The 26,245-nt window shown below is 46.9% G+C and overlaps 2 protein-coding genes across 4 annotated transcripts in view; both read right to left on the reverse strand.

Annotated features, from left to right (window-relative positions):
* NDUFA10 (NADH:ubiquinone oxidoreductase subunit A10) overlaps window positions 1-17,072 on the reverse strand; it is a 64,513-nt gene extending 47,441 nt beyond the window's left edge. The window contains exons 1-6 of one of the 2 annotated variants that reach the window (XM_021665045.2): window positions 16,956-17,072; window positions 14,009-14,177; window positions 13,052-13,267; window positions 9,989-10,075; window positions 6,036-6,157; window positions 2,875-2,954 (exon numbers count right to left, since the gene is read on the reverse strand). In XM_021665045.2, coding sequence (XP_021520720.2) covers window positions 2,875-2,954; window positions 6,036-6,157; window positions 9,989-10,075; window positions 13,052-13,267; window positions 14,009-14,177; window positions 16,956-17,030 — 749 coding nt within the window. In that variant the 5' untranslated portion in view covers window positions 17,031-17,072. The remainder of the gene's footprint in view (window positions 1-2,874; window positions 2,955-6,035; window positions 6,158-9,988; window positions 10,076-13,051; window positions 13,268-14,008; window positions 14,178-16,955) is intronic. The other variant, XM_012465051.2, reaches the window with a different exon arrangement.
* A 3,556-nt stretch (window positions 17,073-20,628) lies between these two features.
* The window catches only part of LOC105725840 (olfactory receptor 6B2), a 66,164-nt gene continuing 60,547 nt past the window's right edge, over window positions 20,629-26,245 (reverse strand). The window contains exons 2-3 of one of the 2 annotated variants that reach the window (XM_064383403.1): window positions 23,601-23,705; window positions 20,629-22,747 (exon numbers count right to left, since the gene is read on the reverse strand). In XM_064383403.1, coding sequence (XP_064239473.1) covers window positions 21,790-22,747; window positions 23,601-23,695 — 1,053 coding nt within the window. In that variant the 5' untranslated portion in view covers window positions 23,696-23,705 and the 3' untranslated portion in view covers window positions 20,629-21,789. The remainder of the gene's footprint in view (window positions 22,748-23,600; window positions 23,706-26,245) is intronic. The other variant, XM_064383404.1, reaches the window with a different exon arrangement.

The raw sequence follows: 26,245 nt of genomic DNA on the forward strand, positions 1-26,245 counted from the left end.
CGATGTGACAGGTACGTTCAGCACACATAACTGAACGGACATTAGCTAAAGCCCCATCGGGAGGCAGGTGCTGTGTGGGGTTTGCAAGGTGGGTTGGGGCGGTCAACGAGCTCCAGACCCCAAACCAGCTGCTGAGAGCAACCCGGGGAGTCCATCTTCTGTCTTCTGCGTGCCTCGATTCAGCATGCTATAAAGCCTCAGCAACAAATAAAACCGCTTCTGTCCGGTCACAGCTGCCTCCCATGCCTACTGCCTTGTGAAGGGAGGGCTGAAATAAGCAAATATCAAGGGTGGGTGCAGGGATCTGGAGGAAACCCCATAAAGGGCTGGGCCAGTAGTTCACGTGTAACCTTAATGGCAGCTATTCCTACAGGTCGCTCGAGGCCGAGGAGAGCCACAAACCGTATTGCTGAACCCACAAGTTACTCCACTACTTCAAAGCCTCCCCAGCTCCTCACCCCCCTTAGAACAATCTGAAACAACAGACAGTTACGAAACTTGCTGAATGTCAGGTGGGCCGCTCCATGCGCCCCCTCCTTGTCTCTGAAGTCTCAGACGAGACGGTTCTTTCTCAGAAAGGCCCTCCCTACCGTCCTGTGCACCTCTGTGTCTCGGCAAATACTGACACTAGGAGCCAGCACTGTTGGAGCTGAGCACGTAAATATGTGCTGAACAAAGGAATGGCCAAATGTCTGTGAAACTAAGTGATCCTCATACTCATTAACACATTCATAATTAAGGTAGTGAGGATACAGACATGTACTCCTAGGATCTGGGTCATAAATACTGACAAAGCCAGAAGTAGACTCCTATGAGAGTTAGCTCGCTGTGCCTCTTAAAATCCCACAGGACAAATATTTTGGAAAAGGCTGCGATGCTCTCTGTGCATTCATAGCAACACATACAAAACCGGTGAAGCGTCACCATCTATCAGCATGAGAGAGAAGGGCTGACGCAGGAGGAGCCACTCAGGGGAAGACGGGACACAAGTTCATCACCTTGTCCGGTCAATCTGCTTTATTTCAAACACTAGCATTCAAACTTAACCAAATATTTCTCTCACTTAGTTTTGATTTTACTGTTTATTAATTACCTATGATCTAACAATATTGTCTTCTAAGACTGTTCATTGAAAATATTCAGTATTTAACTAAACGATGGTTTAAATACACAGGCCCAGCAAACCTAATCTTGTTTCTGTTGGAAAATAACTCCTGAATTCTAAAACACTATGACCCATAAATCTTAAAATACAACTTGTTATAGGCTTCTTGAAATTTTACATGAAATAGTTTCAGCCAAATTTCACAGTGAATTTCTAAGAGAAAACTTTGAAGATGCAAGTCCATCAGAAAGCTGCAGTTTGATCTTGGTCTAGAATTCAGCACTTAAAATGATGCATACTGCATAGAGTACGCCTGGTACTCATTCTTCAACACGTGACAAATGACCCTACCTACATCAGGCAGCTCCTGTAAATCCACACGGCTTGAGCTGTCAGGTAAGATTCACTTTAACAATGAACAGAGACTGTATCTGTTGCTAAAACAAGAGTTAAAAGCACAGCAAGACCAAGTGGTCAAAAATAAATGCTTGAGGCTTAATGAATCTATGAGGGCGGCAAAGAAAAGAAACTCCCTGCGCGCAGGCTGAAATCAGGCATTATTTTGCTGATGTTGTAGCTAGAAGTTCCATTTGAGAACTTATGAGCAAATTCTTTTTCAGTGATGCTTCTGAAGTCAGAAGATCTCCAAGAATAATTTTTGAGCCTGAAATTCTAGGGTCCACTGTCTGTTTATGCTGTTTATTCACATGGCTGTGGATATTTCCCTTGGTAGTGTGGCCTTGGAAACAAACAGGTTCAAGGGAAGCTACAGGTCAGCCTGCCTCCTCTACCCCCTAAGAAAGGAAAGCTTATCGCAAACAAGCAGAGATGACAAAAATGGTCATACTTCCGGTAAAGAAAAAAATAGCTAAATAAAACATTTCTCTTATTCAGTTTTGATTTTATTATTTATAATTACCTACGATCTAACAATATTATCGTCTACGGCTGTTTATTGCAAAAATTCAGTATTTTAAAAAAGATTCAGTATTTAATTAAAATGAATTTAAAATTAAACTTTATTTCCAAAATTACTATACCTTTCTTTGTTTTTATTCACAACTTGCAGTTACTTTGAAATTTTAAACAAGAGCATGAGATTTTTAGGCATCAAAAAAGGCTTAGGTTTTTTAAAAGTATGAGAAATACCATAAAGACCTTCAATTCAAGCATTATTGAAACAATCTTGAGTTTAATTGGACTTGAATGAGTGTGGTAGACATTCCTTACACATGGATATACCCAGGGACCACAGAATGACAGCTATAGGATATCTTCCTTGTGCTTCCAATAAAGAAAGAAAGAGAGAAAAGAAAGGAAACCATTTCCTTCATCTAATCCAAACAGCAGGACATCAGTGAAGAATGTCCACAGAACATGCTATCCTTCATGAACTTTCTCCACGAATACACTTCCAATCAATTCTTCTAGGTAAACATGAATGTTTAGTTGCCACCTGAAGTAAAAATATACAAATTATCTCATGCTAAAACCTGTCGTGGAATAGAGCTCGGGTTTACTTCTAGCATCAAAAAACTTCAGAAATATAACAGAGCAAAAGTATTGACGAGGTAAGCAAACCAAAACAAATAAACCAATAAACCCCACAAAATCAAACTGAAGTATCTCCTGTTTTTCTCATTTATAAACATCAGATTAAACACGTCAGACAGTAACCACTGCAGCAGAAAACTCCCTGGCTGCTGTGGCCTAAGAAGCGACAGGCAAAGAAGTTTCCGTCCCGTAAATCAGTCACGTGTTTGACTCACCTCATCTCAGGGAGGAAGATTTTCTTATAGCTATTCTCAATGTCCTGCAGATAGGCAGAGGTGACCTTCATTTCATGTGGCTAAACAAAAGCAGAGAAATTAAACTGGGAGACATTTAGACTTCCATTTTCTTTGACCTGTGCGTATATAAAATGTGAAGGCAATCACTGAGCACTATTTTCTTACAACTCACATCGGGCACTGTAGGGACAGTGGGGTGACAGAGGAGAGCCCCAAAATCAGTTAGAATCCTTCTCCTTCTACTACAGTGAACACCTGAGCCTGCCCAAGTGCTCCCATAGCGTGACTTTTTCCACACGTTCTAAGATGCATACTTAAGGCAAGAAAGAGGCCTGTTATAAAGTAGCACTGCCTGTCCTTCCGTCTGCCTCATGCCTGAGGGCAAGAATGAGAGCACCAAAAACCGGGCAGCGGCCTGTCTCTCCGCCATCTGCCCTCAGCACACCCTCTCGTCAGCAGACTCTCGCTGCATCTCCAGCTTGCTCTCCACCTCCACAGCTCACCCATCTCCCTGCAACCACTTCTCCCACTTTCTAGAGCTCTCGCCTCCCTCATCATCTGAAATGTGCTATGCCAATCTCAGAAACTTGAAAATCCAATTAAGAGTGGCAAGTTTTAAAATTTTAAACTCCTTACAGTTTAACACCATCTTCTCGGCCCATCTACTGAATGTATTTCTTCTTCATCTCCTTGGTTGCTGTAGGACCCCCATCAGCACATGAGCTCCTGGCGAGGCCTCACCCACCCTGCTCGCCGGTACGCCCCTGGCACCAGAAGCGTCCAGTACAGTGGATGCTCAGTAAACATTTACAGGAGAGGGAGGAAGGAATAAAGAAAGGAATAGGCCTCTGTTTCAACTTACAAAATGATGAAAATATTCTAAAACTGGACTATCAAAAATCATTCAGTTGTACCCTTAAAATGGGTAAATTTTACAGAGTATAAATTATACTTTACTGAAGCTGTTCAAAGTAAGAAAAACCCTATCATTCAGAGAATATGTACTCAACTCATATTAATTCCAGTAATGAGATGGGGCACAGGGAAAGGCTGATACAGGCAATGTGGCACTTCGTCACTCTGTCAAAAAGGGGAAAGACAGCAATCGGGAGTTCTATTTTCCAATAAGGACTTGACGTCTGGGCAGAGACCGTCTTTGTTCACCTTTGTAGCCTCCTAGTGCCTGACACAGGTGCCTTATAAGTAGGAAGTGCTCTGTCTTAGAGGAGTGAGTGAGTGAAATCAACAGAAGTATAAAAGAGGTGATATGACTCTAAATCTCTATCATTAACTATGTGCCAAGTAAGATAAGATTAAATGTTGACTGATTACAAAAGAAACTCTCGTGTAATATAAACACATAACAAGCAACATAACCAACCATCTCAGAAATCTGACCTGACCTTACTCAATGAAATGTTTAGTCACTATCACTTTGACTGTTTTCTCAGAGTCTAGAAATGGTTTTCGGACATGCCCATCAGTTATTCCCAAAAGCTGCAATACTGAGACACAAGACTGCATTGAAATAAAAATCAAAAGAGGACAACGACTTACATCGGATAATATGGCGTCTCTTTTACAAAATGGGGTAATTTTAGCCGGTGATGCTATTTAAGATCACTTGGAAAAATTAAAAAGTTGAAGCTCTACTTTAGACCTCAGAATTATTTTTGAAATACTGTTTTCCCAGATAACAAAAGAATTACCTAAAGAATGTTAAATATATGATTTTTTCTCAATGTCAGCATAATGAGCAAATGTGCCCAAAGTTATTCCACTGAGAAATAAACATTTGAACTTGCAGTTCCCTCCTTTCGCCACTGGATGGAAGGTTCATCTAACTACACAACGTACCTAAAAGCAAATGCTTAGGCAGTAAAAGGTTCAGAGTGGCGAGTGAGAGGCGTACGTAGATGTCTCACGTTTCTACTACCGCGAACGAGAGAAGGAAAGTTAGTCTCACGGATCTTTCAGGAGCAGCAAAAATTAACCAGAGCTAAGGCCGGCACGGTGGCTCACTCCTCTAATCCCAGCAACTCTGGGAGGCTGAGGCAGGCAGATCACCTGAGGTCAGGACTGTGTTCCAGATCAATCACAGTTCTAAGCGCTGACTAGACATGGCGTGTAACTGTGTTCCAGGCTGTGACCAGCCTGACCAACATGGAGAAACCTCATCTCTACTAAAAATACAAAATTAGCCAGGCATGGTGGCACATGCCTGTATCCCAGCTACTCGGGAGGCTGAGGCAGGAGAATTGCTTGAACCTGGGAGGTGAGGGTTGCGGTGAGCTGAGATCACACCATTGCACTCTAGCCTGGGCAATAAGAGCAAAACTCTGTCTCAAAAAAAAAAAAAAAAAAAAAAAAAAAAACCAGAGCTTTACTGTTGCCCTTATAAGAACCCACCATTCAGAAAGGTATTTGCTGAGCACCTACAAGCATTCCAGCACAGAGGATGGGCACCAGAATGAGGAACAAGCAGGCAGCCCTGCATTTTCATCACAATATCGAAAAGGAGATCATATTCTCCTCCAGGAAAAAACAACGCAGTATTAAACAAGAACGAGCCACAGGGCAAAGATGGTCTTTGCTTCATCTCAGGATCCTCCATCAGGCTGCCAACAGAGCTGCCCACAGCCACAGGGTCACTTCAAAAGGCCTTGCTTCAAGGCCACCTAATTAAGATCTAACGACAACCACAAAGAGTAAATGGATGTATGTGGAGATCACTGCTCTACTGTTCTGATGATGAAGGTTATTAGAAATCGCTTTCAATGTGTAAAAAAATGGTAAGACACAAAAACCTCATCAGAGAACAGAAAGGTACATGACAAAGGGATGGAGGACGCTCTGTCAGGAGGCCCCCCACAGCCTCCCAAGAACAGCACAGGGGACTCAGAGACAGTAGAGGGGCCGCAGAGCACTGGTGGGCAGCAGATCCGCAGGTGGTGGCACCAGGACAAGCTCTGGGGTCTCCCCTCCACCCCTGCAAACGCCCTCTGTCAGGTGGGACTAGGGTGCGTGTCACCCCTCCTAGTGAGGACTGGTAGAAATTACTATGCTATTAAAATGGGACTTTTAGTGCTGATCTACATTAAAAATAGAGAGGCTCGCCTCTGATTGAAAAACGGCATTACATCTCCCTTCTTCTGAATCCGACGCTGGATCTCTGGAACTGGCACATCGAGGTAGATCACCAGGTGGGGAGGCAGGTATTCGCAGATGGTGACCTTCTTCACCTCGTTGTAGTGCTCCACACCTGGCATACACAGGAGAAAGGGGCATCGTCACCTAACAGTCCCCATGCAGCCTTCTAAAACATGCTCCTCCTTGAATAAAAGGGCAGAGATACATGCAATTCTCAGAGCCATGTACCAATCTACAAATCATATAACGGTCACAGTTCTAAGCACTGACCGCACACGGCATGTGACTGTGTTCCAGGTCATCACAGTTCTAAGCACTGACCGCACACGGCGTGTGACTGTGTTCCAGGTCATCACAGTTCTAAGCACTGACCGCACACGGCGTGTGACTGTGTTCCAGGTCATCACAGTTCTAAGCACTGACCGCACACGGCGTGTGACTGTGTTCCAGGTCATCACAGTTCTAAGCACTGACCGCACACGGCGTGTGACTGTGTTCCAGGTCATCACAGTTCTAAGCACTGACCGCACACGGCGTGTGACTGTGTTCCAGGTCATCACAGTTTTAAGCACTAAGTTTTGCTTCTGAGGCAAGGTATAGGTCACACAAGATGAAAGTCACAGCTCAGTGATCTTTGAACTGAAATATATTCCATATATCTGCAGTATGTATATTTCTTCATAGTAATAACAGATAAAATAGTCTGGTCTTCTCTAGAGAAAAATACTTTAGTTTTCAAATAACTCAGTTAAAAATCGTCAAGCTACATTTATCCAGGTTCAGTAAGTATAATCAGCTATACAGAAGTATGTACTGAGTCAAATTTAGTGACAACATGAAATCGAAAGCAGCTAAGGCTGAGGAATAATTCTCCTGAAGTGCCCACCACACAGAATGCCTAACGCAGACGGGCCCGTGCTGCCTAAGGGAACCCTGCTCTCTGCAGAGCACTCTACACCTGCACGTGCTCGCGCACACACCCGACCTCCTGGAAGCCAGCAGGGAGCGCACGCCAGTGCGAGTGGAGAGGCCGTGTCGAGAAGACATCCCCTCTGCAGCATTTCATGTGGCGGAACCTTCCAGAAGTGACAAGCAGGCAGCCACGGTAGGGTCCACAGAAAGGCAACTATTTTGCTTTAAAGGAAATGGGCTGGGAACAGTGGCTCACGCCTGTCATCCTAGCACTTTGGGAGGCCGAGGTGGACACAGATTATTGGAGTCCAGGAGTTCAGGACCAGCCTTGACAGCTTTGGTGAAATCCTGTCTCTACCAAAAATACAAATATTAGCCAGTCTCATAACCCAGTCTCAAAATAAACAAATGAATGAATAAAAATTTAAAAAAATAAAATTAAATTTTAAAAAAAGGTCCAGTGAGTGTTCCTAGTAACCTTACTCTAGAGGCAATGGTGAGATGGGCCTCTGGCTCAGGGTCAGGGACGACATGACTAGAAGAACAAGACCACCAGGAGGAGCTGTGACAAAGTGAAGGACCGAGGCTGCCAGTGGGTACTGTCCACCTGAGCATACAGACACAAACCCACATCCAGGCAGAGCACACCGGGCCTCGGGTCTGCATCCTGACAGCTGGACCGCTAGCACGCCAGTCTCTCCCCAGGTTGAGGTGAAACCTCCCTTCACCAAGTCTCACCCTCATTCCCGCCCTCACCCTTACTCCTGTTGGCACACCGCTTCTCAGATGGTCCTCGCCATGCTCTGTGCCACCTGTCCTTTAGCCAACATGATCTGCTTCCCCCAGCCCAGCACTGAAACGACTCTGGCTAACGTCACCAGCCCCTGAAAGGTGAAATGTGGCAGTCACTTCTCCCTGGGGGTTCCATTTCTGGACCCCCCATGCCAGAAGACAAGAATGCCCACGGTCAGGGCTGGACCCCCCCGACACCTGAAGACAAGAATGCCCACAGTCAGGGCTAGACCCCCCCAACGCATGAAGACAAGAATGCCCACGGTCAGGGCTGGACACCCCCGACGCCTGAAGACAAGAATGCCCATGGTCAGGGCTGGACCCCCCCAAGGCCTGAAGACAAGAATACCCACGGTCAGGGCTAGACCCCCCCAACGCCTGAAGACAAGAATGCCCATGGTCAGGGCTGGACCCCCCCAAAGCCTGAAGACAAGAATACCCACGGTCAGGGCTAGACCCCCCCAACGCCTGAAGACAAGAATGCCCATGGTCAGGGCTGGACCCCCCCAACGCCTGAAGACAAGAATACCCATGGTCAGGGCTGGACCCCCCCATGCCCGCAAACCACCTGCAACCCAAGCCAGTCCTCAGACTTCAGCAGACATCCAGCAGATGCCAACAGGTGTCTCCTGCCCCGTGTCATGGGAACATCACATTCAGGAATCCAATGCCCAAACATGAAGCTGCCTCAGTCCACTGCCCCGTGCGTCCTTCTCCCTTACCAGCCCACCAGCCAGGGCAGGTCCACGCCACTCCCCACTGTGCATGCAGGAAGCCACCCACCCACCCGGGCCTGCCCAGTGCCCCTCCTGAGCAGCAACTCCCACCGTGCAGCCTCCCTGTTGGACGCACCTGTCCCACTCCAACTTCCTCTCAGATAGGCTCCTTCCCTTTCCATCTCTCCTCACCAGATGCATCCTTCAGATGGAGGCCTGAAACCATTTTAAACTCATCTAACCCTGTCCCTGCCATGCTAAAAATCCTCCAGTGATCACTCACTAGTTTCAGGACAAAAGCCAAGCACCCTCGCAAGGCGCAGCCCTTCCCTCGTGCGGCCTCATCCAGCAGCATCTCCCCCAGCACGAGCCCTCCCCACAGGACATGCGCAGGCTCCTCCACCATCCCCACACCTCCCTCACTCCCAGTGCACTCCAGGTGACTCACCAGAAGGCCATTCCTCAACACAGCTGCCCGACACATCCCTCCCATCTCCCAGCAGGTCAACATTTCTCCTATGTGCCCCACAGAACCCGGGAGTAATGCACGGGAGCTGCTAAGTACACTTTCTTGCAATTAACCATCTCCGTGAGTTTAACAGCCCCCAACCCTGGGCCTGTGGGAGCCCTGTCTTAAGTTCCTTCATATTCATATCCCTAGTACCTAAGAGAGCCTGGCACACCGCAGGCACTCCAGAAACACTGGCTGGTGACCTGACCCGCTGCCCAGTATGTCCAGGGAGGATCAGCCCCTATGAGAAGCAAGGGCTGGCACTGCTCTTGTGGGCCACAAGCTCACAGGTGGAGTACCCCTCCGCAGAACCGTCACCTGACTTGCTTCGGTCTCCCTTTTCAGGGACCAAGAGCACTGACTCTGAGCTCCCAGATTCCAGCTGCCCACCGGCTCCAGTCACCCCAGTCTACAGATGAAATGCCATCAGTCAGGCTGTCCGCCAGGCCTATTCGACGCACCGCCCAGCACAGTCCTAGTCACACATCCCAACCCCACCCTGGCTCCTCAAGGTCGGCCTGCTTCAAACTCGGGGGTTCTTCGTTCCTCTCCATCTGCCACTTGTCAGACCTTCCCCAGTACGGCAACACAGACCTACTGTCCTGAAAAACGTCAGCGTGTCAGCAGGAAGGACTGTGACGACATAGAAACTGGAACGTTGCTTACAATTACAGCCCAGGTCCAGGAAGAACAGCAGAGGTTTCGCTAGGGCAAGCTGAGAGTGGGGGTGGCGGCTCTTGTGGGGGGAAGACTGCGGGGGCTGCAGTTTAAGCCGCATGTGTTTGAGGTCCAGGGCTCCAATCTGCTTTCACAGGGAGACACGATGTCGTAGGAGGGAGGAAGGGTGGAAGGCACCTCAGGAAGCCCCTTTCTCCAGCGGAGACTGATGAAGCAATGGCATCTATTCATCTACTTCACAGACACTCATAAACACAGCAAGCGCAAGGCGAGTCTGCCTCAGCCTTTGCGAAGTCACACCACACCCACAAGCCTGTCAGCAACCCCGACTCACACTGCTTCCGGATGTAGCCCTGGTTGTACATGGCGTCCAGGAACACAAAGTCACTGAAGATGGAGCGCTCCAACACGACACCTTGTCCTGTTTAAAAGCAGGTGAACGGAAATTGAAAATCAGACAGCAATGCACTGGAGACTCATCACTGCGTGGCAGAAAAAAGAAAATAATGGTCATTTACAATTTCATTTCCACACCAAATGTACAGAGAAGAACAAATACATATTCACAAGTGGGAAATCATTTTCAAAATCTAAAATATCTTTTCAGTTTTGAGCAATGTAACATTGTTTCATTCAGTCAGCTCTAACCAAAGCATCCAGTTAATACAAAAAGTGCTTTCTTTTTAAATAATGTATTCCACCCCTACCGTGCCCACCCCATCCTCCTCCTGCCACTCCCACTCCAGCCAGCTCTCCTGATGCTGGGTCGCTTCTCAGCCTGACTTCCGCCCACTCCCAGCCTCACTTGCTGTGCTCCTGTCACAGCAGCCCTGAAGAACACTGACGCAGCACACAGCACTGGTCCCCAGGGTCCCCGGCCAGCCTCCCTGCAGTCAGCTCTGCTAGGCAGAGGCCTCCCTCATCATCCTATCCAGCCTCTCCCCGTGGCCTCAACCTCAGAGCACCTGCCACATACATGGGACAACACACTCCTGTGTTCACATCGAGTCTTCATCTCCTACTAAACACAAGCTTCACCCCTACTAAACACAAGCTTCACCCCTACTAAACACAAGCTTCACCCCTACTAAACACAAGCTTCACTCCTACTAAACACAACCTTCATCCCTACTAAACACAAGCTTCACTCCTACTAAAAACAACCTTCACCCCTACTAAACACAGGCTTCACCCCTACTAAACACAACTTTCACCCCTACTAAACACAAGCTTCACCCCTACTAAACACAACCTTAACCCCTACTAAACACAACCTTCATCCCTACTAAACACAAGCTTCACCCCTACTAAACACAAGCTTCACCCACTACTGAACACAGGCCTCACTCCTACTAAACACAAGCTTCACCCCTACTAAACACAAGCTTCACCCACTACTGAACACAGGCCTCACTCCTACTAAACACAACCTTCACCCCTACTAAACACAAGCTTCACCCCTACTAAACACAAGCTTCACCCACTACTGAACACAGGCCTCACTCCTACTGAACACAACCTTCACCCCTACTAAACACAACCTTCACCCCTACTAAACACAACCTTCACCCCTACTAAACACAACCTTCACCCCTACTAAACACAAGCTTCACCCCTACTAAACACAAGCTTCACCCCTACTAAACACAACCTTCACCCCTACTAAACACAAGCTTCACCCCTACTAAACACAACCTTCACCCCTACTAAACACAACCTTCACCCCTACTAAACACAGGCTTCACCCCTACTAAACACAACCTTCACCCCTACTAAACACAACCTTCACCCCTACTAAACACAAGCTTCACCCCTACTAAACACAAGCTTCTCTCCCTGTGGCACCCTTAACTCATAGAACGGGTCTGGCACACAGCGGGCATGCACTAAATATTTAATGAATACACTGATCCAGTTCCAGTTTGCCCCAAGAATACTGTGCTGGCAGCAAACTGCACTTTTTTTTTCTAAACAGGAAACAGGTTAACATAGCACAAAAGAAAGCAAGCTGTTATTTAACAAGTAAAATGTTTCTTTTTCATTTTAAGAAATGAGTAGTCAGAAAACAGGGTTTAAGAATGCTTCAAAAAGAACGTGGAGTGAGCCCAGATGTCGTCCCGGCCACTACATCAGCTCCTGGACTAGCTCCTGGTGAAGAACGTGAGACGAGAGACAGCAGATCGCACTGTTTTCTTAGGAGTAACACTAACTAAGATCAGGGTTTACATTCATGTAAGAAAAAAAGGATCGCTAATAAAATGCTGAAAAAGCAAGACAAGAATTCCACCCCCGGAAGCTGTGTAGATGCATGTCTCGGACACACGCTGCACCCATGGAGACCTGCAGGGGCCCAGGCAGGGGCTCCTGAGCACAGCTCCGTGAAGCAGCCCGTCAGCCGGCCACTCCTGCTGAAAAGCACATTCTTGTTCTCACAGCTCAGACCCCGTGAAGCCAACCCTAGTGGCAGCTGAGCTGGTGTGAGAAGCTCATCAGGGTCACTACTGATCCACCAGCGTGGCAGGCACTGCAATATAAAACAGACACGAAGGCCCCAAGAATGCACCCATCTTCCTCTCTCCACACACAGACGTACCATTTGCTGCTACCTGTGAATTCAGGACCACCAAGCCATGGTAGCTTTGGCCGAAAATCAGCAGTGCATCTGTGGTCCAACTGTCAGGATGTCTAGCATGCACTCCTGTTTCCCAGGATGAGAACGGTGGCCCCTGGCTGGATCCTAACCTCTTCTGCACACAAGTGGTCCATGTTCCTGCCCTTTCATCCAGCTTCCCTCCTCCTCCCAACTCTACTTTCTGATCCCAGGCTCGCTCTTGTCCATGTCTTCCCCGCTCTGGATAACGTCCAGGGAAGCACCCTCCCTTCCTGCATGGGCCTAGGGGACCCTGTGTGTTCCGCCCCCTCTGTCATCTTATCAGGCTGACGTCTACCTCGTGGCTGTACGGTGATCCCAGCCTGTCTCTGGCCCTCCAGGACGATGCTGCTCTGTTGCCACCCACACCTCTCTGTGTGGCACACGAACTATCTTCCTAAGTGTCATCCCGCTTCCTCCTGGACACTTCTACACTCTCTGTCCGCTTTTGTTCTGACACATTTCATGCATAAATGAATATGTAAGTACTGAAGCTTAAACCAGTGCCTTGAGAATTCTACACAATCCATAAATCTCACTCCAGTACCCACAGTGAAACAGTATTAAGTTGATTTTATTGTAAGAAAAATAACACAATCTCAGGAAATTTACAATCCTGTTGGAAAGACAGACCTTACCTCACCAAACACCCTTAAAGAAAAGCTCGACTTAGCAGCAATTTTAAATGGCTGAATTGTAGAACAGCACTCAAGCACAGAGCCAGTCTGGCTGCCAGAGACACCGCACCTGTGGTCAGCAAGTGCTCCAAGGCATCGGCGTACTGCAGCAGGCGATTGCAGTACAGCCAGGACTGCAGGCGGTAACTGTTGCCATCGTTGCTTCGCGGATCATCATAGAATTTCTCCAGACTGCAGTTGCCGCCATACGCTATGTCGAGGGGCTTCCCGTCTCCTCTGGTGAGCTCTGCATAGTGTATACCCGCTTCGGGAAAGTGCCTTAAGCCTGAAAAGAGGAACAACGGGATGCAGGCTGATGCGCAGGCTCCCTCCCTGCAGGGAGCAGCACAGACCAGCCAAACACACAGCCCGCCCAAGCAGCACCACCAGGGGTGGCTCCAAAGACCTGGAGGATGTCACCTTCACACCTGGGTCTCATTACGTATGAAGGGAACACACAACATATACCAGCATGCGTGTGAGCAAAAGAGCTGTAAGGTGACCTTGAACGGGCTCCTCTGGAAAGGACAGCACCTGTAACCACAGGAGCCCCCTCTAGCGGGCAACTGCTGTCATGCAGGTGCCACCGAAAGGTGTAAGGGACACACATCTGTACCAGGAGGCGGGAAGGGGCTCTAACCTTGGCTTTGTGACCAGCTGTGTGGCACTGCTCACTCAGGAGCACACCCATCTGTGAGTGAGTACCATCCTCAGCTCTATTTCAAAGGCTGTCACAAAGTTCAAACGCGACAGCTGACGTGGAAGTGTCCTGCTTACACTGTCCACATAAAATTCCAACTCAAATTGACAACCAGCATGGATTTTTAAATTTTTCCAAATATAAAAGATTAAAAACAGCTTTTTCTTGTTCTGTTTTAAAAAACAGCTTCTTCAATAAACAAAAATGTAAAATACCCACCTTAGGCCCAATTATTAAATATTTAATATTATTTTAATATGAATCAATATTGAAGAAAACCCAGTGAGATAAGCAGCCACATAGCTCAGACATAAGTGAAATCCGTACCTAGTTGCTCTGCTATTTCTTTTGCAACTCTGCCTTTGCCAGAGCATATGTTGCCATCTACAGTTATCACTATGCTGCGTTCTGTCATTCTTTTGGTGGCTCTCTCCCCAAGTAGGTAGTGCCACATTCCATATCGCAGCTTGCGTCGCGCACTGGTGTGAATTCCCTCCTGAAAAACACAAAATCACACAGCAGCACACTGTGACCACTCCAGTTCCTGCAGCCATTAGCAACCATCAGGTAAAATACCAAGAAACCTTTGGTGATAAAAATGCCAACATCTACGTCTTTTCGTTGCCTACTAATTGCCTAACAGATATATTGTCTGTTCACTGCTAAATCCTCAGGGTCTGGAACACTGTCTAAGATTTTTATTAAATATGTTTACTATGTTCAATAAAAATTGGATAGATGGATGAGCAGACAGAAGGAAGGAAGCAAGAAAGACAGGCATGGAGGGGAGCTTGGGAGTGACAGAGAGGAAGGGAATAAAAAACATTTCTCTAATCCAAGCTTCTGTCCCCAGCTCCTGACCTAGTTACCCCACTGCCTGTTAAACAGCTCCACTAGACGTCCTGAAGGCACCTGAAGGTAACAGAGCTAAAGTGAAATGCACATCCACACCCGAGCCCCCTATCTGCTTTCCCTCACAGCAGGCAATATCCACTCCCTAACAAGCAAAAGACAGCAAATCTGAGTGTCATCTTTGGTACCGTTCTCCTTCCTTCAACTGCAGAATTAAATACAAAATCCTAACTCTTCAAACTGTTTGGACACTGCATCATCTCCCTGAGCCATGCACTGACTCTGCAGACATCCTCGCATCTCTCATCTGCAAGGCAAAGCCTGCTTCAATCCTGTCTCCAACACCCCAATTCATTCTCCATGCTAAAGCCAAAACAATCCTTCCACAAAAAGAAAAGAAACATAACCAAAAGTAAAGCAAACTGAAAAAGTTCAACACATACGATGGGATAACAGCCTTACTGTATACAGAACAGTAAGAAAAACAAACAATAAAAACGCACACCTTATTTGAAAATTATAAAATACAGCCAAAAAACACATGAAAAAGTGGCCGACCTTGCTACAGAAAAACAAGGCTATTAACAAGGAGAACATGCTTTTCCACGTATCGAGTGGGAAATACATCTAAAAATGACGCACAGCGTTAGGATAAGACAGCGAGCACCATCATAAGCTGCGAATGGTAATTAAACCTAGAGGATGCTGGGTCTGCAGCATCAGGAACCGACCCAAAGGGTATATACATGGACATGTGCAAAGACTGGCCTATAAGAATGCTCAATAAGTATGATATATAATACCAAAAACGCAAATAGAAACCCTTAAATGTCCAACGACATATCCGTAGTAAGGAACACTAAGTACTCAGAAAACACAAAAGTATTAAAATACTGTATCGTGAAATTTAAATAAAACAGGAGAACATAAAATAATACCAAGTTTTTTTCGATCTTGATTTACTTGATAACTGAAAAGTAAGGAAGAAACAAGTTATGAAACAATGCAAAGCAAACAACCCAATTTTTTTTTTTTTTTTTTTTTTTTTTTGAGACGGAGTTTCGCCCTTGTTACCCAGGCTGGAGTGCAGTGGCGCGATCTCGGCTCACCGCAACCTCCGCCTCCTGGGTTCAGGCACAACCCAATTTTAAAACGGGCAAAAGATGTGAACACCTCTCACAAATGAAGACAACGCAGATAGCAAATAAGCCTAAGAAAAGATGCCGAACACTGTTTGTCATGAGAGATTCAAAAGTTAAAACAAAATACCACTACGTTTCTATTAGAACGGACAGCAATTCAAAGTAACGGACAGCCCCGCAAGCCGGTGAGGACGCAGAGCAACAGGAGAGCATTCACTGCTGGTGGGAGTTAAATGGCAAGGTCACTCAGGAAGATGGCCTGGCAGCTTCTTAGAAAACGTCTTACTACATGGTCCAGTAATCACTCTTCCAGGTACTACCCAACTGATATAAAAATGTATTTCCACAAAGAAATCTGCACGTACATGATTACAGCAGCTTTATTCCTAATTGCCGAAAACTTCAGGCGCTGAAGTACATCCGTACAATCAAATATCATTCAGTGATTAAAAAGAAATGAGTTATCAAGCCACGAAGACATAAGTGACTCTTACATAGATATTTCTAAGCATTCCAGGAGTCTGAAAAGGCAACATAGTGTTATTGTTCCAATTATACGACATTCCAGAAAAGGCAAAACCATGGAAATGGTAGAGAGACCTGTGGATGTCAGGGGTTTGGGGAAAAGAAGGGCTTAATAGGTAAAGCACAGGGGATTTTATTTAAGGCAGTGAAGCTACTCTGTATGATCCTATAATGGTGGAGACATGCCATTTATACACTTGTCAAAACCCACAGAACCTTACAGCACAAGGAATGCACTCAATGTATGCACATTTTAAAAAACTCATTAGGAAGAAGTATCCCAGGACTGAGGCAGAATGTGACAAAGCAATCCAATCGTGTTACTGAGGAAGGCGGGGGCAAAGCGCTGGGCAGTGAGAGCAGTCTGCAAGAGAAACGGCAGAGGAAGAGGACACAGCACCGGACTCCGTCTCTGCTCAATATCGCATCACCGCAGCCCCCAGCAGGGCCCGACCTTTGCAGACACAGCTGCTCTGTGAATGACCGCATGACACCTGCACTCCGGCCCCCGCATCAGCGCAGCCTCGGGGACGATCACCTCCGCGCTCCAGCGTTTTGCTTAAAGCTGAGATAAAACGGCCTGGAGAAGCCCGCGGCCCCCTGGAGGTCTGTCCACGACTGAAGACCAAACAATTCCGGAGGCAGGAGGGGCTCCCCCAACCCACCCCGAGAGCGACCCCGGGAGCCGCCGCCAGAGGCCGAGGGAGATGCGGAAGTGCCCCCGCCCCGCCGCCCGCCGCCCGCCGCCCGCTCACCACGCGCTGGACGCTCGCCGCCGGGACCCGCGCGGACGCCGACTTCGGGGCAAGTCTCAGTAGCCGCAAGGCCATGGCTCCCCCGTCAGCTCAGGCTCAAGGACCCAAGGGGACGCGGTCGCGGCGGGGCCCTCTCCTGCGGCCGGCGCGCCGCTGTGACGTCACGGCCAGGGTGCCCGCGGCGCCTGTCAGGAACTTTCCAGCGGCGCGTGGGGGCGGGACCGCGCCGAGACCCTCGGGGGCTTCCGCGAACACCGCGGGCGCGCCTCGCTGCGGGCCGGGCTGCGGGCTGAGGGGTGGGGGCCGCAGGGGAGCGGGGGCAGCAGGTCCGCTGCCCGGCCGCCGACTCCCGCCCGGGTTGTGACTTGCTGCGATGGCGGGGGCGCTGAGGCCGCCCGGGCGTGGAGCGACTTCTGCGCCCAGTCCCAGGTCCACGCCAGGCGCGGTGCGGACGTCACGCCACCTCCTGGGGAACGTCCCAGCGCGGGAGGGAGAGGGGCGAGGAGCGGGGGACGGGGTGGGACCCCTGCCCAGGGGCGCCACTCGGGCACGGGGACCTGGCAAGGACGGCCCGGGTGGCCGCTGGCGCTGAAGGCTCAGTGGTCTCATCCAGGGGACCTGCTGTGAACACTTCGAATTGAATAGAAACAAATAGAAAAGCGCACGCTCCAAGTCCGTGTCTTAAAACTGCTCCCGTCGGGGACCTGGGCTCTGGGCCCCGCGGAGGAACCTCGCCTGTGCGGTTTCCTTCCAAGTAGGCCTGCTGTTTGGAACGGTTGTTATCATCTGTGTGCCTCGAGCCTTTTGTTCTTAACCCCTTAGATATTCTTAAACTTTTGTTTTCAACTTTTCAGAAATTATCATGCAATTGTAAAACAGTGGGAATGCGGTTGTATAAACTAAGTTTCTACGGATGTTTCTATAATTGAAGAATTGCTTTTTGTCAAAAATATGGATTCCCGGTCCCCAACGCAGGAGGGCCTGATTTTTAGATCGTGGAGGGACCCTGAAATCTATTTAACAAGCTTTCAGCTAACTCTGATGCAAAGAGTCCGCATGAAAGAAATACTGTTCTGGACTGCGTTTAACACGAGCAGGGACCATACCACATCCTTCACTGTGCTCCAGGCCCATGCAGAGCTCCTGACGCATCACAGATGTGCCACCAAGTGGGTTGTATGAACACACATACACCTGGAGGGTGTAACCAGATAGCCCTAAATCCTCCGGCCCCACTGAGTCACAGCTTATCTTCAAATGGAAGGACTCAAGGCCTCCCTCCACATCTCTGTATCTCTAGGAAGTCCAGCATATTTTTTCAGTGTTTCTGAGAATTCTGGGAAATGAATGGGGGATGGGAGGGCATCTTCAGATTTTCTCATCTCGATCATTATCCATCCTAGCCACATCTGGCCTCCGATGGTCCAGTTGTCTTTCCCAGCTTTACCCCAGGTGAAGACACAACTTTATCTTATTTTCTAAGGCAAGATTCTAGTGTTTCAGTTTTTACTGATGGCATGGGAAAAGGAGAACGATCACCATAGGAAACAGAATATACAATTAAATAATTACCGGACATCACTGTCCTAAAGTTTCTCAAACATTTCCACCAAGTGGAATTATTTGTTATCTACCATTACATTTTGGAAATTGGCTCCCTGTGTCGGGCACTTCTCACGCTGCCTCCTCTCCTCTCTGGACATGCTCGTCTGGAACTGGATTCAAAGGCCTCAGGACTGAGGAGACAAAATCCAGGGAGGCGGGGCTCCTGGTTGATGGTGCCTGGCTCAGCTGGTGGTGTTGGAGGACTTGTCAATCGAGAGGGACAATGAGCACCCCCCCCCCCGGGCAGCAAATCCTATACTCAGCAAAACCATTCTTTGGTGGTTATTGGGGATGAGGGAAACGAAGGCATTCGCAGGTGATGAAAAATCTAAGATACTTTGTCTCCGGCGGACTCTTCCCCCCTTTAAAGTTTGACGGAAGGAAGCTTCTCAAACATTAAGAAAATAACACAAGAAGGCTAGGGCCTTCAGAACAACAGAATAGGTAAAGTAGGGGAGAATATAATAAATTATCCCTCACCTACTGAGTTTTTAAAATTATATTTGATGGTTAAAACAAATATTGTAACATTGTTAATGTAGTGCTCACTGTATATATAGGAAATCCGACAATCACTATATAGAAAACGGGGAGGGTAAGATCACCTAAATGACAGAAATCTGCAATACTTCCCCTGAAGCAGTGAAACATCCACCTAAAGAGGTTGTGAGAAGTCACATCTGCATGCTGCGATACCTGGAGCAACCACTACGAAAACTATGTACAGTGATCTCTCCTGAGACATTATCAGCAAATCAAGATGGAATTCCAAAAAAAACGTACTTTGTCCATTGGAAGGTAAGGAAAAAGGCAGAGAAAACGACAAAAAACGGCAGACGTGATCCCTCATCTGTTAACTGCTTGATAACCTGAACAGTCCCGTACCCATTAAAGAAGTTCAATCTGTAATTTTAACACACACACACCCGCCAAAGAGAATTCCCAGTTCCAGATAATCTCACTAGAGAATTTTAGCAAATGTTTAAACAACTTTATACAATCCTGTCCAGAAAATAGAAGTGAATGCTTTTCAACTTGTTTTATGATACCACAACCATACAAAGACAGTATGAAAATAACTTTAAAACCCTATTGACCAATATTTCTCATGAACTTAGACACAAAAATCGTTAACAAGTTAGCAAATTGAATCCAACACTATATAAAAGGAATAATATACCACAACCCAATGTGATTTATTCAAAAGATGCAAGACTAATCTGGAATTTGAAAATCAACCAATGTAATACACTCTATCAGCAGGTGAAAGAAGAAAAATCTATGGCCAGATTGATGCAGTTTTCTGCATCGCTTGACAAAATTAGATATTCATTTATGATAGAAACAAAAACTGCTCTCAGCAAAGAAGGACTAAAGGCGAGCTGCTTCAGCTTGATAAAGCACATACACAGAAACTGCATCGTCGTACTTAATCCTGAAGGACTGAGCGCTTGCCTTCTAAGTAGGAATCAAGGCAGGGATATCTGCTCTGCCCACTCTTGTGCAACAGAGCACTGAAAGTTCTAGTAATAACTCATGCAGTAAGGCAAAAAATAAAAACTAAAATTCATACAGATCAGAAAGAAAGAAAACTGTCTCTTTTTAGTTGACCTGACTGTTCACATGGAAAATCCAAAGGAGCTACAAAAAATTCCTAGACCTGATGAGTGAGTGCAGCAAGTTTGCAGGATACAATGTCAATATACGAAAATCAACTGCATCCTGTATACTAACAACAAACAGGTGGAAACTGAAATAAAAGAGGGAATACCATTTACAGTTTCTTCAAAGAAAATATACTTAGGTCTAAATCCATACAGAATCTGTACACTAAAAAGTACAAAACACTGATGAAAAAAAATTAAGAAAGCCTTAATAATTGGAGAGAAGGGCCGGGCGTGGTGGCTCACACCTGTAATCCAAGCACTTTGGAGGCCAAGGCGTGCGGATCACCTGAGGTCCGGAGTTCAAGACCAGCCTGACCAGCATGGTGAAACCTCATCTTAAAAAAAAAGAAAAAGAAAAGAAAAAGAAAAAATAAAAAAATAATTGGTGAGGCTTACTATGTTCATGGATTGAAAGACTCAACAGAGTAATAAAGTCACTTCTTCCCAAATTGATTTTTGGGTTTAATGGAATTTCTAGCAAAATCTCAGCAAGGTTTTCTTGGAGACATAGACAGGCTTATTATAAAATTTATATAAAAATGCTAAGGCCCTGAAATAGCCACAATAATTTTGAAACAGAATGAAGTGAGAGGAGTCACTCTTCCAGTGTTAAGAATTACTACATAATGATATTAATCAAGACTGTGTGGTATGGATAAGGGTATGATATTGATAGATACATAGATCAGTTTAACAGAACAGAGGATCCAGAAATAAGCCAACACATATTCTCAATTGATAGAGTTGTATACCACATAACAACATTTGGTCAATGATGAACTGAACAGCATATAAGATGGTGGTCCCGTAAGATTATAACATTATATTCTTACTTACCTCTTCTATGTTTAGATACATAAATTGTGGTTGAGCACAATGGCTCGCCCCTGCTGGGAGAGGCAGGACAGGGTTTCTTCCAGCATAATGTATTATGTGTACATAATACAGTATATGCATTATCTCAGTATATGTATTATCCTAGTCTAAATGTATTATGCATTATATATTATACAGTATAAATGTATTAGGCATTATGTATTATACAGTATTTATGTATTATGAATATTGTATTATGTATTATGAATATATTATGTATTATGTATGTATTATGTATTGTGAATACAGTATTTATGTATTATGAGAATGCATGAATTATTGTTACCTGCGAAAACATCAAGGATTCATCAAGCAGCGTGGTGAATGAAAGAAGCTGAAATAACAGGGTACGTACTTTATGATTACATGTATAAACCCCTCAAAAACACCAAAGCTAGCATCTGGTTTTGGAAGTCAGGATAGTGGTTCTCGTGGAGCAGGGATAATGACTGGGAGAGGGCATGAGGGCAGCTTCTAATTCTTGATCTGGGAGCTGGTTCCATGAGTATCGTCCTTTTGTGAAAACAAATGCAGGTGAAGTCTTATTATTTGTGCACAGCTCTGTAGGTTTGTTAAATTTCACATAGTTCTGTACGTTTGTTAACTTTCAGTTAAAAATTAATTTACAGAGCCCTATACGATGTTGTTTCATCACTACAGATTTTACTCTAGGACACTTAGTTGTCTTACTGTGAAGTTTGACCCAAGGCCTTTTTCAAGGTGTCCTTAAATTCCTTGTTCCTCAGGCAGTAGATCAAAGGGTTAATTATTGGCGTGATGACAGTGTACACAGCAGAGATGAGCTTGTTGGAGCTCCGGGAATCAATGGCCTGGGGCCGGACATACATGAAAATCATGGCCATGTAGAAGATGGTGACCACGGTGAGGTGAGAAGCACAGGTGGAGAAGGCTCTCCAGCGGCCGGTGGCCGAGGGGATGCGCAGGACGGCCAGGGCGATGTGCCCATATGACAGCACGGTGGCCAGGAGCGGAAACACCAGGATGATGAAGGCCAGGATGAAATCCACCAGCTCTGCAGTGGAGAAGTCCGTGCAGGCCAGCTTGAGGATGGGGGAGATGTCACAGAAGAAGTGGTTCAAGACGTTGGAGCCACAGAACGTGGCGCTGGAGATAAAATAGACCTTGATCATGGAGACAGTGAAGCCGCTCACAAAGGAGAAGCCCACCAGCTGGAGGCACAGCCCCGGGGTCACCAGGACGTGGTAGCGCAGCGGGTGGCAGATGGCCACGTAGCGGTCGTAGGCCATGGAGGCCAGGAGCACGCACTCGGTGCACACCAGGGAGCTGAAGAAGTAGAGCTGCGTCATGCACCCGACGAAAGAGATGCGCTTCTGCCGGAGCAGGAAGCCCTCCAGCATCTTGGGGGTGATGTCAGACACGTACCAGAGCTCCAGGAAAGACATGGAGCTCAGAAAGTAGTACATGGGCCTGTGGAGGGAGGCGCTGCTCCAGACGGCGAGGATGATGGCCAGGTTCTCCACCAGCACAAAGAGGTAGGTGAGCAGGAAGAGGAGGAAGAGCAGGTACTGCAGCCCCGGGGCTGTGGGGAAGCCCACCAGGATGAAGGTGCTGACCTTGGTGACATTGTCCCCCATCATGCCTCTGTGTTTGGGAGCTGTGGGCCTACAAAACATCAAAGGGCAAGAGGGCAGGGCTGCAGGGCGGCTGGGGTGGAGAGAGGGTAGAGCTGGGCCTGGATGGGGAGTTTTGGTGCAAAGACAGGCCACATGGCTCCTGAGCACACCGGCGGCGGGGGCGGGGGGGGCGCGGCAAAAGCACCCACTGATCTGTGTCAAGGATTAACATTGATGATGTAGATTCTAGGTCTCAGAGGCTCTCACACTGTGTCTGGAATACGCCCCCAAGCCTGCCTCCGCAAGTCTCCCTCATCCATCCCGAAGCTGTGTCCACTTTTCACCAAGGGACCTAGTAACAATGAAGGGTCCACAGCGTGTCCAGCTGTCCTGCAGGTGAGGAGCCCTGACCGCTTCTGGGTGTGTTGTTTGAGTGACACGTTCTTTCTAAATTGGTAGATATTTGACTTGCCACCTGTTTTTAGAGTTGATTTTACAAGTGGAGGTGACAGCATGGTGGGCATGGGGCCCAGGTCCAAGTTAGCCAGACACCAGACCCAGGCATATCCAGGGGCAGCCGGAGTCCCCCCTGCCTGGGGACCACTTTCCCCAAGAAGGGTAAGTGGTCACATCCTTATTAGATCTGAGGGGAATGTCAGCAAGGGAGAGACTGCAGTGCAATTCTGGAAGAGAGAAAAGCAGATGGCAGCAGAGAGGAGGAAATCTAGAATGTTCTTGAGGGGCCCATAGCTGAGGGAGAAGCCATCCACCCACCCCTGAGTGTGTATTCTAACAGAAAGTACATCTGTTAATCCTCACTACAGCCCTGGGAAAAACAAGGCTTACATGTGTCTGTCGAGATGGAAAGTCTGAGACTCATAAAGAAAGGTTCATGGACCTACCCAGGGCCGGGGCAGTGCCAGGATGCAGACTCGAGTCTTCTAACACCAAGGCCACTGCTCTCCCAATGCGGTTTCAGCAGAAGCAGCAAACCCATGTGGGGAGGGCTAGAACATGGAACTGTGAAGATGCACAGATTCAGTTGTTGGTTGCCCGGTGACACTACGCTAACAGGCAATGAAAACAAAAAGTCACAGAATAAATAGTATTATTCAGAAGAAAAGGCAGAGAAGACCCCTCAGAGGGAAATACGGGGATGGAGGGCACACGCCCGGAGCCTAAAGCAAACATTTAGATTATTAAGCAAAAGACTTGGAAGCAACCTATATTTTTCATCAGTAAGAGGTGGGTTAAGTTGTGTCACATCTGCGTTATGAACACTGAGGTCACTGAAAAGAAGGGGCAGGTGCATCTGTAGACATGGAATGGTTTCCAAGGTCCGTAGCTACAGTTTTAAATGTTCAAAACAGCTCGGATAGTATGCCTCCGCTCATTCAAGTAAAAGTCTGTGAATAGGGCAGATGACCTGTGATGGTCACACAAGGTGCCGGGGACACTCACTGTCCCTGAGGGGGAGAGCAGGTCACTAAAACACAGATGGCAGGGAAATGTTTTTGTGGCAACCCTTTTTCTATCTTCCAAGTTTTGTTTCACTTGAATGTATTATTTACTCAAAATAGTGATCCATTACTTATTTTTAGATTATTAAATTCTCCTTTAAAAAGAAAAAGTTATGCATTGGATTAAAAATTCAGTAAGTCAGCATTTCCCCAGACCGTAGTTCCAAATCCACACTGAAAAACACACATAGATTAAATGACCGAATGAGCGTAAAGCCTATTGTGCAGTATGCCATGTGCCTTTCAAATGAGAGAAGTTTCCATGATGATGTTGCACAGAATAATGAAAACAGAGGATGGAGGCGAAACTACAGAATAATATCAACAGCCGTTTTCTTCCCCAAATAGTCAAGAAATTGAAATACAGAAAATAAAGGTGAAATAGATATACTGATGGCATCTATTAGAGCGTGGATCAGTAGATAAATGATTAAGAATGTAAATGAGTAATAGGAATTTAACAGATCTTTCAAGAAAAGCGCGTATGAAGCATGGGGAGTTGTTACAACACCGGGTTCGTGTTGGCACGCAGTGCTGACTCCATAATGGTAGCAATATGGTGCATAGGAGTTACGTTAATGAGATCTAATAAAACAGCTTTCTTTTAAATACGCTGATGAAACACAAAACGAGTTTAAACCACTGTAGTGTACGTCATAGAACTGCATAAAGTGCAGTCCCTGGCCCTTTGCTCACATCCTTTCTTGCACCTGCAATGTTCCCCAGCCCCGCCCCCCCTCTGGCTGCTTCTGCCGTGACCACCCTCTGGGCTCCCATCACCCCACACTCACCCGCATCTCCTCACTCTCTCCTGGTTGCACTCGCTGTGCTCATGAGGGAAGAGGTTTGTGGGCTGGATGGCTGATGGAAGCTCTCTATTTGGAAGGTGCCTGTGATGCCCCTCTCGCTGCCCACCACCTGGGCTGCATGCTTCTGAGGATGGGAGCTGTGCCCCTCTCACCACTGACCAAGGAACCAAGACCACTTCCCACCACGCAGTAGAAACTCCACAAGCCGTAGGGGAATGAATGTCGATGGAAAACTTAGGGAGTGACAAGGGTCTGCCCAAAATAACGCGGTGCAGCAAAAGCTGGCCAACCGGGTGAGGGCACCCACTTATTTTACCACCACAACCACCTGCTCCCTCTTCTCTCTCCTCTTCGTCCTCAAATCCCAGATCTTTAAAGAAAAAAAGAAATTACATATAAAATATAACACTAGAGGGCCACCTTCATGATACAAAAAGCTAGTGAAGAAAGGCGGCCCAGAGCCAAGAGTCTTTGAGGATGTCACCACATCCTGCCCATGGGAGGGAAGAAAGTGCCCAGAAAGCCTCACCAGGGGCCCAGAGAGCTCTGTGGCCCAGGGGACACGGATGGTGGGAATGTGGATCTCACAGTCCTCTGGGTCAGCAGGGAGGTGGGCTGAGGCTGGGTGTGAGTGGGCTGTGTGGCTGACAGAAGCTCTATTTGGAAGTCCTTTTGTCACTACAAATCAGCAAAATTCAAGAAGGGTGGAGGCCGCTGGCCGGGGAGCTTGGTGGCTGTAAACAGAGTGAGGATCTCAGCATCACCACGTACCTGGGAGGCCATGGCTAATTTTGGAACGTCAAGGGAAAATAACCCCAAAGGCATCCAGCCAGAATAAAACATATTTTTTATACATATAAAATAGAAGATCAGTAGGGTTCGCTTTAGTTTTCATCAAACACTTAAGAGTTCAGAAAACAGCAGAGAAATCTCTAGAGAGAGCTAGAGGGTATGAAACTCAGAAAGAACACTAAAGGCATCCAGCCAAAATAGGTTTCCTATTTTTTTATAAAATAGAAGATCAGCTGGATTAACTAGTTTTCATTTAAAAAAAATGAAAGTCCAGAAAACAGCAGAGAAACCTCTGGAGAGGCTGGAGGGAATGAGAGTCAAATGTCATGTCCAGATCTGAAATTATTCATGCCTGAGGGTAATAGAGAGGCAGCCTTCATGAGCGCCTGCTCTGAATGTAGGAGTTTTAAACTCTTCCTCAATATG

Source organism: Aotus nancymaae, unplaced genomic scaffold (genome assembly GCF_030222135.1).
Source record: "Aotus nancymaae isolate 86718 unplaced genomic scaffold, 86718_ANA_hifiasm-v0.15.2.pri h1tg000031l, whole genome shotgun sequence".
In the NCBI taxonomy this organism is placed as follows: Eukaryota; Metazoa; Chordata; class Mammalia; order Primates; family Aotidae; genus Aotus; species Aotus nancymaae.